Raw genomic sequence first — 12,151 nt, forward strand, 5'->3', positions numbered from 1 at the left:
GTCTAGTGATGCACTGAATGAACAAACAAACATGAAACATCTCCCACATAAGAAGGTGCTAAAATTTAACAAACCAGGAAGATTTTTGTATTTTGCAACAGTAAATATTAATTCTTCAAGGAAAGTTGGTAAATTGAAACATTTAACAGATGTCTTAGATCAACAGAACATAGTTATCACAGCTCTTCAAGAGTTATGCAATACTGACCAGGACCCGATTGAATCAGGAGGATATCGACTTTATAAGTGACCACCAGGAGAAAGGGTAATAGAAAATGTTCCCCAATTCAGTGTGGGTTTCTTGGTACATAACAGAATATTGGATTACATTGAGAATTTTTCATCCAATTCCTCAAGAATGGCATTGTTAACAATTAAGGTGGAAAACACAAGATACACACTGATACATATTCATGCTCAAACTAATGTTAAAAACAGAACTGACAAGGATGCAACGGAAAAATTCTGGGATGAAGTTGATCAACTAGTAAGGACCATACCGGATACTAACATTAAAATTCTGCTTGGGGACTGTACTGTGAAGATAGGACGAGAGAAGAAATTTCGAGATGTGGTGGGGCGATGGCCAGCGCTAAACTTACAAACAAGAATGGGGGAACGGTTAATTGAATTTTGTACTACAAATGGATTGGTTTTGAAGACAACAAGGTTTAAGAGAAGACCACATAAGTTAATGACATGGAAGTGCCCTAACGTCAAGCTAGGAGAGTTCCAGATAGATCATGTGGCCATGGATCAGAAATTCCATAAGGAAATCTATAATGTTAAAGTGCTGCGTGGCATCAATGTTGATTTGGACCACTACATTTCAAAAACTAAAATCAAACTGACACCTAAAAGAAAAAGCTAACCTCAAAAGTTAGTTAGATACAAAGAGAACATATGACCCTAGTTATATTATTAATAATCAGATATATTACGAGAAATCAAGAATACCTTTAAGTGGCAATCTAGAAGCCACTGTCAACAGATTAAAAGCCTTGGCTGAAAAAGTAGCTCCTGTACGGAAATGCAAGAAACACGCTTGGTGGAATGAGAAATGTGATGTAGCAATTCAACATAGACATAAGGCCTGATTAAATGACCAACAAAAGAGAACTGAAAGCTACAGGGAGGAATTAATAAATGCTAGACGGTCCACTGCCAAAGAAATTACAAGGGTCAAAAGGCAATTTCATAAGACCTCGCTAAAATCTATCGAGGATGCTTTCTAATGCCACAAGACAAGAGATTACTATCAGACATTCAAACAGTACCAGTCAAAATACACTCCACCTACTCTTATGATGAAGGATACAAACTGAAAGGTAGCACATAACAATTATGACACTTCAATGACATAAGCTAAATATTTCAAACAGTTACTAAATAGCGGGGAACCTGAACATCATTTGGAATTTGACCCCTATCCAAGAAACAAAACGCATTTAGAAAGAGTTGTACCACCACATCCAGATGAAGTACAAGCAGCAATTAACTCACTTCGGAATTATAAAGCAGCTGGTGAGAACCAACTAGTGGAAGAACTTTGGATATATGCAAGTGTACAAACTATTCTGGACTTAGACAAACACCTTACTGACATTTGGAATACTGAGATGTTATGAATACTGAGAAGTTACCAGAGGAATGGAATGTTGTGATAATCCATCCACTACACAAAAAAGGAGATAGATTGGATCCAAATAATTATAGGGTTATATCCTGCTGGATATTACTAATAAATTTTTTTCCAAGGTTCTGAATTTCAGAATTCATTAACAGTTTGATGGTGAACTAGGCGAATATCAAGAAGGCTTTCGTCCAGGACAAAGCTGTCCTAATCAAATTATTAGTCTCAAATGGATAATGAAACATCAAAGGGCAGGATGCTAGTGATCACCTTTGTCGATTTTAAAAAAGCCTATGATAGTATCCATCATGAATATCTGCTGTCAATTCTTAAAGAATTTGGTTTACATCAGAAACTTGTCAACCTCACTGCAGTCACCCTTCGAAATACCAAAGCTACAGGGCTATTACAAATGATTGAAGCGATTTCATAAATTCACTGTAGCTCCATTCATTGACATATGGTCACGACACACTACAGATACGTAGAAAAACTCATAAAGTTTTGTTCGGCTGAAGCCGCACTTCAGGTTTCTGCTGCCAGAGCGCTCGAGAGCGCAGTGAGACAAAATGGCGACAGGAGCCGAGAAAGCGCAGTTTAAAGCTTCTGGATGCCTCTGTAAGGGGAAATCAACGGGTCGGTCTGCAGTGAGCGAAGAAACGGTTGAATGCGTGCGGGCAAGCTTCACGCGTAGCCCGCGGAAGTCGACGAATAAAGCAAGCAGGGAGCTAAACGTACCACAGCCGACGGTTTGGAAAATCTTACGGAAAAGGCTAAAGCAGAAGCCTTACCGTTTACAATTGCTACAAGCCCTGACACCCGATGACAAAGTCAAACGCTTTGAATTTTCGGCGCGGTTGCAACAGCTCATGGAAGAGGATGCGTTCAGTGCGAAACTTGTTTTCAGTGATGAAGCAACATTTTTTTCTTAATGGTGAAGTGAACAGACACAATGTGCGAATCTGGGCGGTAGAGAATCCTCACGCATTCGTGCAGCAAATTCGCAATTCACCAAAAGTTAACGTGTTTTGCAATCTCACGGTTTAAAGTTTACGGCCCCTTTTTCTTCTGCGAAAAAAACGTTACAGGACACGTGTATCTGGACATGCTGGAAAATTGGCTCATGCCACAACTGGAGACCGACAGCGCCGACTTCATCTTTCAACAGAATGGTGCTCCACCGCACTTCCATCATGATGTTCGGCATTTCTTAAACAGGAGATTGGAAAACCAATGGATCGGTCGTGGTGGAGATCATGATCAGCAATTCATGTCATGGCCTCCACGCTCTCCCGACTTAACCCCATGCGATTTCTTTCTGTGGGGTTATGTGAAAGATTCAGTGTTTAAACCTCCTCTACCAACAAACGTGCCAGAACTGCGAGCTCGCATCAACGATGCTTTCGAACTCATTGATGGGGACATGCTGCGCCGAGTGTGGGAGGAACTTGATTATCGGCTTGATGTCTGCCAAATCACTAAAGGGGCACATATCGAACATTTGTGAATGCCTAAAAAAACTTTTTGAGTTTTTGTATGTGTGTGCAAAGCATTGTGAAAATATCTCAAATAATAAAGTTATTGTAGAGCTGTGAAATCGCTTCAATCATTTGTAATAACCCTGTAGAGTAAGGTTCAGAAATGAATTCTCTGAACGTTTTGAGACACATACTGGCCTTCGACAAGGCGATGGATTGTCTCCATTATTCTTCAATTATGTGCTGGAGAAAATCATGCATGAATGGAACAAAATATGTCCACTATCTGTTAAGAGTGGAAAAAAGATTTGACTTAACTGCCTTGCATTTGCAGATGATTTGGCGCTGCTAGCAAACAATACTGATGAAGCAAAGGTTCAGATAGAACAACTAGAATGATTAGTGGCAAAGGTTGGATCGCAAATTTCATTTGAGAAAACTGAAATTATGCCCAGCTTCCCAGTTGATACATCCTGTATCATACTCCATAATGATCAAAATATTAAAGCAGTAAAAAAGTTTAAATAGCTTGGTGAGATTATTACCTGGAATGCTAATGAAACAGCATCAATAGAGAGTAGAACATTGAAACTACAGCAAGCACAGAGAATCACTTGGCCAACCTACAAAAAACAATTTCTCTCAATAAATGCTAAATTTCGACATTACTCCTCTGTCATTAAACCAGAAGCAACATATGCAAGTGAAACACTATTAAAACTAAATACTCAAGCAACAACTGACAAATTGCAGAAAGTTGATAAACAAACAATTACCAGTAAAAAGCATCAAGTTAATGGGCAATGGAGATTTCTGCCCAAATCAGTAGTGTATAAAGAAAGTGAATCCATTATTGATACGATGCGGAAAAGAAGGACTGCATTTTTCAGCCACACATCTGGCCTACCAAATACTAGAATCCTGAAGCAACTTTTTGACTACTTCTTCAACAGTAAAACCAAAAACACGTGGTTTAAAGAAGTACAAAGTGATCTGGACAAATTGAACATCACCACACACCAAATTAAACACAGAGAAGAGAAACTGCTTCTGAAGAACAAATACACACTGCTGACATTCAAACCACCAGAATGTAAGAAGTATGTCATATCTGCAAAAGATGTCTGGAGAGACGTCTACAGACGTTAAAGTAACCTCTGGCGTGCCACAGGGGAGTGTTATGGGACCATTGCTTTTCACAATATATATAAATGACCTAGTAGATAGTGTAGGAAGTTCCATGCGGCTTTTCGCGGATGATGCTGTAGTATACAGAGAAGTTGCAGCATTAGAAAATTGTAGCGAAATGCAGGAAGATCTGCAGTGGATAGGCACTTGGTGCAGGGAGTGGCAACTGTCCCTTAACATAGACAAATGTAATGTATTGCGAATACATAGAAAGAAGGATCCTTTATTGTATGATTATATGATAGCGGAACAAACACTGGTAGCAGTTACTTCTGTAAAATATCTGGGAGTATGCGTGCGGAACGATTTGAAGTGGAATGATCATATAAAATTAATTGTTGGTAAGGCGGGTACCAGGTTGAGATTCATTGGGAGAGTGCTTAGAAAATGTAGTCCATCAACAAAGGAGGTGGCTTACAAAACACTCGTTCGACCTATACTTGAGTATTGCTCATCAGTGTGGGATCCGTACCAGATCGGGTTGACGGAGGAGATAGAGAAGATCCAAAGAAGAGCGGCGCGTTTCGTCACAGGGTTATTTGGTAACCGTGATAGCGTTACGGAGATGTTTAATAAACTCAAGTGGCAGACTCTGCAAGAGAGGCGCTCTGCATCGCGGTGTAGCTTGCTCGCCAGGTTTCGAGAGGGTGCGTTTCTGGATGAGGTATCGAATATATTGCTTCCCCCTACTTATACCTCCCGAGGAGATCACGAATGTAAAATTAGAGAGATTAGAGTGCCCACGGAGGCTTTCAGACAGTCGTTCTTCCCGCGAACCATACGCGACTGGAACAGGAAAGGGAGGTAATGACAGTGGCACGTAAAGTGCCCTCCGCCACACACCGTTGGGTGGCTTGCAGAGTATAAATGTAGATGTAGATGAAAGAGCAGCCAGATCACAACGAATGAAGAAATTTTGGAAAACGAATAAATTGCTGACTACTAAGACCTAAACTTAATCATTGTAGACTCTATTGTATTATGTTTGATTTTAGTGCTACAATCTGGGCATAAACTATGTAAATAAATAAATAAACAAACAATTAAGTAGTCATGTCATACAAAACAATAAAGCAATCATTATCATTACAATAGCTATCATGTTTATATAAAGTATACCACCAAGTGAGAGAATGCTAGAGATGCAAAATAAATATCTAAAACCAAAATGTTTTTATTGATTTCTGCACTAAGTCGGATGCACAAATATAATAAATGAAAATTACAGTGCTTTCAAGAACACTGATGAGCAAAATTTAAGGATGAAAGTAACTTTAGCATGATGTGTAACTGCTAAGTAGTATAGCTCACTGAAACTTGGATCATACATGGAAAGAACTGCTACAGTATAGTGCAGAAGGTAACTGAAAGAAACACACAATGACACAAACAGAAATGACACTTAAACTGAAAGACAATAATTACACTTAAGCCACCACAATTTATGATGTTCCCCTGGACATTACAAAAGGCGGGACGTGGTTCTTAATAGGATTTGTGATCACCATGGGCAGCATTGTACCCTCATGCTGGCATAAAGTTGGTAAGTAGTTGTTACGATAGGGTGTTCCATTCCTCCACCATCGTGGCTGACAACTGGTGGATGGCAACTGATGTATGTGGTCATGTTGCAATATCTCTCTCTAATGTATCCCATATGCTCGAAGGGATTTAAGTTGGGGAAACAGGAGTTAATAGTATGCAATTAGCATTGATATTATGAACAGGAAATATCAAACAAGTGGAAGTCCATTTTATGATGAGGGGATTATGCGTTTCATAACACCATTTCAAATAGCTTTAGGATGACTACCAATGAACTGACTGACTTTTACATGAAAAATGTCTAAAGGTAATATTTGCGAGCTGAGGAACATTAATAATTCTATGTTATAAGAGCAAAATAAAATGTGACACTAATGTATGAGGGAGGTTCAGAGGAAAATGTATGAAACAATACTGTGGGTATAACTGGAGTCTTTATTCAGAAGTAATCACCAGAGAACTAAGAACAACTATCCCACGTTTCACGAGCCGAAATACTCCTTTTTCACACAATTCCTGTCGCCATAGCAGGAGCCAGTCCAGTGTGTCCTTCACTTTGTTGTCTGAAGTGAAGTGCTTCCCTCAGAGATGTTTTTCTAGCAGACCAAACTCACTGAAGTCGCAGGATGACAAGTCTGGGCTGTAGGACAGATGCTCAAGCTGCTGGAATGTTTCCTTAGGCTTTATTTCCCTAATTGGGCTGTTAGGAACAGGCCGCTGAAAAAGTCCAGTGATCGATCAGTAACTTCCGTATCTTGCTATATTTCATGCTTCTCTTCCTTCTTTCTTGCGGTCACCATTCAATACCAATGCTTCACAATGGCCCTGCTATTCAGTACCCTTGAACTGTGACACAGCTTCTCTCTATGGACTTTGATCTGTTGTGTCCAAGATGCTGAAAGAGACTTCTCTTGTTCCAAGGAAGTTAAACTCAATGTATTTCCTATCATGTATAACTAACTTCTCTTAATGAATTGACTACACATGCATTACATTCCAGCTACATGTTGTCATGTGTCCATCCCCTGCAAGTCTCAGAACATTAGGGTGATAAAATCTGAACACCAATGCTGTGATTATTTCTTTGGCATTATGGAGGTCACATGCACTCCATGTCTTTCCCTTGCGGCTCTACGGAGCAAGTGACTCACCCAGCATGTAGAAGTGCCAGTCTGTAGCCACAGGATTGGTACAATTCTGATCTGCACAAACCATCAAAAACTCTCACGAAAGTGGGTGCTTCCTGCTTACTAACTACCTTAATCCACGAATATCTTTTGTTGGCCAATGGATATCGAGGATGTGGAACAGGTCTTTCTATGAATGACATGTAACATCACTACTCCCACTCGAACTTGGTCATTATACATTGTGTTATCTTGGAGATATGTGGACATGCATTATCATGGAGTAGAATCACTCCCTCCATGAGCAGCACAGGCCATTTGCTTTTGATGGACTTGCACAGGCTATGGAGTGTCTCACAGTACACATCACTGTTAGTGGTTTTTCCATGCTCGAGGAATTCAATCAGTATCAGATCTCGAACGTAAAAAAAGACAGTTAGCATCACATTGTTTGCTGAGGGCACAGCTTTGACTCTTTTAGGGGGAAGTGACGACACTACCTTCGTGTCCTTAGATGTCTCACTGTATTACCCCGGAGTGGCGTGTAAATTTCAACTGGTCTAGTTAATGATGTATTGTATCTTTTCATTTGAACGCTCCTTATATTATCATACATTTTGATAATTCAACTTGTAGCTCTCAAAAATGATATTATGAAGGGCTAAAGGAGATAATAAAGAAATAAACAAAAGAGAACTGATTTTCAAGACTTATCCTATAAATGAAACCAAATTTTTATGCAAAGTAAAGCTGTTTGTGATGCAAAAGATCTATGAAGGTATTTTAACATATTCCAGGCACACCACAGTGACTGCTGCAATCCCACAAAGTCAGAAACTTTTTATGTGGCTCCCGCTTACAAGACAAAGGAAAGTAGATTACTGTGTGTTTCAGGAAAACTGTCATTGATTTCAAAACCGTTATCATCAATTTTGGAATCAAATTCTTCAAGCAGCCTCAGAATTTCTTCATCAGTCAAAATGTTCCCCATTTTATGATAAACTTTTGTGATCAAAATAATTATGGAAGTTCACTGCAACATCGAATGTGCGGGAACTGATTACGCCTGTAACATGTATTTCAAGTCACATAGCCCTTTATGGAAGCAGGAACATCCATTTAGTAGCACTCCAAAGTACTAAAAAGCAAATAACTGGCTTTAAGCAGTCACTGCTCCAAAATAATGCGTCATGAAGAAACAATCAGGAAAGCCGCACACACGTAATTCTCCGCTTACTGTTAGGGGAAATCACAACACACCTATAGTTTCTACTGGTAGTGACAGGAATGTGTTAAAGGTCTCCTGGAAAAGTAAGAGTGAAGTTACTGATTATGATGTGGGTCTAAGAAAATCTTAAGAACAAAAAGCATATATATAATTTGAAAGTGGGCTGTGCGTGAAGTGAAAATTATATTTTCAATAACATAAAACTATTTAACTGCATAACTAAATTTGTACAATATTGTAAATGTAGCATAAAACTCAATAACTGAGATACTCTGAATGCCAAACTAGTAAAGTTCAAGAAGACAGGAAAAGTGCATTTTCTTGGATTTAAGTAACAGTAATCTTTAGGAAAACAATTTTTTCAGCAAAAGTTAGTGTTGAAACTCTGCTAACAAACAAATATAAAGACACTGCATTCTTTGTGCTGAAGAACTGTAGTTCAAGTACAATGAACAACAAACCTCTTATGGACACTTCTCACAAATTCATCATATTCACACATGTGGTAGTCTTTAGCCCCCAACAACAGTTTACTTTCCAGCCTGGATTTAGACAACTCTGACCAGTTGGCAGTGAGGTGTCACTGTACACAGTTAAGTATGCTCTTTCACTTCTAAGTGAGTGACTCTCTTCATTTTAATGACTAATGACTACACATACATTTGGGTTGTAACCCAAATTTGTTTTTGCTGTAGATCTCCCTGCAACTAAACTAACTGATGAGATTGTCTCTTTACAATTATAGCACCTTGCCATTGCTTTTGGCTGACTACATTCAATATCAACCTGCATTCAGTATCTTAATTTATTAACCAATTCAGTAAGGATTCCTCAAAATTTACCTTGAACTTCGCTACATCTGTGATAGGCTCGTCAAGTGTAACATGTGCTATGACGCCCGGAGTAAACACAGTTCGAGGAGGGTCTGAAGATACAACTGCTTGCTGCTGTGCCACTTCATGGTGATTTTCACCATCCTCACTGTATGCACGGGGAGTCTGAGAAGCCCACCTCGCTCTCGCCAGATGCTGCTTCACTGCCTTCATTTTGCTACGCTGCAAGTCCAGGTATTTATTTCGGAGGCGTTTCCATTCTCGCCTGCAACACACATTCCAATTACAAAGGTCTGCAACATAAAAATTGTTTCAAATTTATTAAGTGATTTTTATATTGTTTTCAATGCTGTTTTCGAGAAAAATAGTGAAAGAATTCCATCACGTACAGTTATTTCACAAACTGCTTGTCTAGTTTTAGCTTTTTTCGATATTTCAGCACTCTAGTGAGTTTGAATTTTGGTTTTTAGGATCTCCATAAACTGTTACTTACCCATTTTTATACAAGATATAGGTAAAATAAAAAGTAATTTGGAAAAACCAGCAGTATTTTCATGTCAGTGCCTGTCTGTCATGCTAGCCCTTCCCCCACCATCACCAAGAAGTGAGCTGCTGCTATTGTCCTTCAGTTCACAGTACCTCTTCACTCTGTGCTGTTCACGTGTTGTTGTTACTACGGCTTTAAAGTAGTGACTGTTTTCTTGTGTTGTGAAGTTGTTTTATGGACAATGGTTACCAGAGGATGCATAAACTCGCCAGATTGCTTCTGCTACATTTGTGGTAACTATACTGTTAAAAAGCAACAAAGAAACATTTCCGATTTTGTTGAAAAAGTATATTTCGCCTATTTTGGTATAAAGTTAGGTGATCAAGATAAGTCTTGGGCCCCACACAAAGTTTGTTCAGTGTCTGTTGATGAACTGAGACAATGGTTTCAATGTAAAAAGCAGTCCTTACATTTTGGAATACCAATGGTTTGGAGGGAGCCCAAAAATCATAGTGATGACTGCTATTTTTGTTTTTGCAATGTATGAGGTTTCAATTTGAAAAACAAAAAGGATATCTCTTACCCTAACATTCAATCAGCCATTAGCTCCTGTTCCTCATGGACATGAAGTACCAATAACCTCTCCTCCAGATTCTTTGGGTGATATAGATGATCATGAGCCATGGGCTCAGCAAGGTGATAGTGAGGAAGACAGAGATTGCTACAATCCTGGCTCAACCGATCCCATTCCATTCTCACAATCTGAAATGAACAATCTAGTTAGATACCCAGGCCTTTCTAAAGAATTGGCAGAGGTTTTAGTATCTAGATTGAAAGATAAACATATGTTGGTTCCGGGTACATCCTTTTCTTGGTATCGATCAAGGGAAAAGGAGTTTGTGTCTTTCTTCTCTCAAGAAAGTGACCTGGTGTTTTGCAGTGATGTTCCTGGACTTATGGCACATTTCAAAATAGAATATGCTCCTGATGAGTGGAGACTTTTTATTGATTATTTAAAAAGAAGCCTTAAAGCAATACTTCTACAAAATGGCAATAAGTATACTTCTATACCAGTTGGACACTCGGTTCACTTAAAAGAATGTTACGAAAACCTTGAACTGGTTTTAAGCAAACTCTGCTATTCAGACCACAAATGGACACTGATTTAAAAGTGATTTCAATGCTGCTTGGTCAACAAAGTGGCTATACAAAATTCCCTTGCTTTCTCTGTGAATGGGACAGTAGAGACAGAAAGCAACACTACATAAAAAAAGCTTGGCCCTTGAGGAAAACCTTACAGGTAGGGGTTAAAAAAGTTGAGAGGAAAAGCCTCGTGGATCCCAAAAAGGTGTTACTTCCACCACTTCACATTAAGTTGGGGCTGATGAAACAATTTGTTAAGGCATTGCCAAAAGAAGGGGAGTGTTTCAGATATCTTTGTGAATAGTTTCCTGGTTTATCTGAGGCAAAGCTAAAAGAAGGAATCTTTGTCAGACCAGACATTATAAAACTATTGACATATCCAAACTTTGTGAACAAAATGGAAACAAAAGAAAAGGCAGCATGGACATCTTTTAAATTAATTGTTACCTGTTTCCTAGAAAACAAGAGAGATCCAAACTACATGACAATCATCGCAGAGATGCTTGACAACTTTAAGAAGCTGGGCTGTAACATGAGCATTAAAGTTCATTTTCTCCACTCACATCTTGACTACTTCCCTGCAAACCTTGGTGATGTAAGTGAAGAGCAGGGCAAAAGATTCCACCAAGACATCAAAGAAATGGAAAGAAGATATCAAGGAAGATGGAATGTCAACATCATAGCGGACTACTGCTAGATGATAAAAAGAGATGATTCTCAACGAGTCCACAGCTGCAAAAGCAATACAAGAAGCTTTGACAGAAAGTGAAACCATTATTATAAGGACTTATGAGCTTAAAGAGAAATGGAAGTGTACTGGAAATGCAGTTTAGAACATGATTTATAAATAAAATAAAATTTTATAACGTTGGAAAAAATGTGATAGACTGCTTAAATTTTGTTCTTATACCCCAAAATACTCCCCCTTTTTTTAAAAGAAAATCTGATGTGATAGAAAAAAAATGGATTGCATTTTTGAAATCAGTGCTGGGAAGTACATAAGTCAGTTATCAAACTTCAAACAACTTTCAAATAATATATTTTTGCAGACCTGTATTATCACTCGACAATACTTGCTCAGATCTATTATACTGAAATGACCATAGCAAGTATACCAAACACAGTAAGAGATCCTTCTTTAGCAGTTATCTGCATTTGTGTAACAGTGCATAGTTCACAGATATTTAAATATACAAATACATCTCAAAAGAAAGTTGTTTTTACATACTGGCAGTCAAAAGTCATAGTCCAATTAGTCCCATATTAATAACACTGGTAGGAATACGAGCACCATACATCATTGTCCTAAAAGAACTGGCCCTGCTCCGACCTACCCAAGTACAGTCATAAGGCACATTTGGCTGGGAGACCCCAATGGATAGGTTAAGCCATCTAATTGGGAAGATTTCTGATTCTTCATGCACAATGGCATCTTTCCTTCCATGAAGCATGTGAGTTGTGTCTTTAAGTGTGTGTGTGTGTGTGGGGG

General features: G+C 38.7%; 1 protein-coding gene across 1 annotated transcript in view; it reads right to left on the reverse strand.

Moving 5' to 3' along the window:
• The window catches only part of LOC126244588 (la-related protein 7), a 103,489-nt gene that overhangs the window by 17,477 nt on the left and 73,861 nt on the right, over nt 1–12,151 (reverse strand). The window contains exon 7 of the mRNA XM_049948252.1: nt 9,042–9,297. Within this exon, the coding sequence (XP_049804209.1) occupies nt 9,042–9,297 (256 nt within the window). The remainder of the gene's footprint in view (nt 1–9,041; nt 9,298–12,151) is intronic.

Source organism: Schistocerca nitens, chromosome 1 (genome assembly GCF_023898315.1).
Source record: "Schistocerca nitens isolate TAMUIC-IGC-003100 chromosome 1, iqSchNite1.1, whole genome shotgun sequence".
Lineage (NCBI taxonomy): Eukaryota > Metazoa > Arthropoda > Insecta > Orthoptera > Acrididae > Schistocerca > Schistocerca nitens.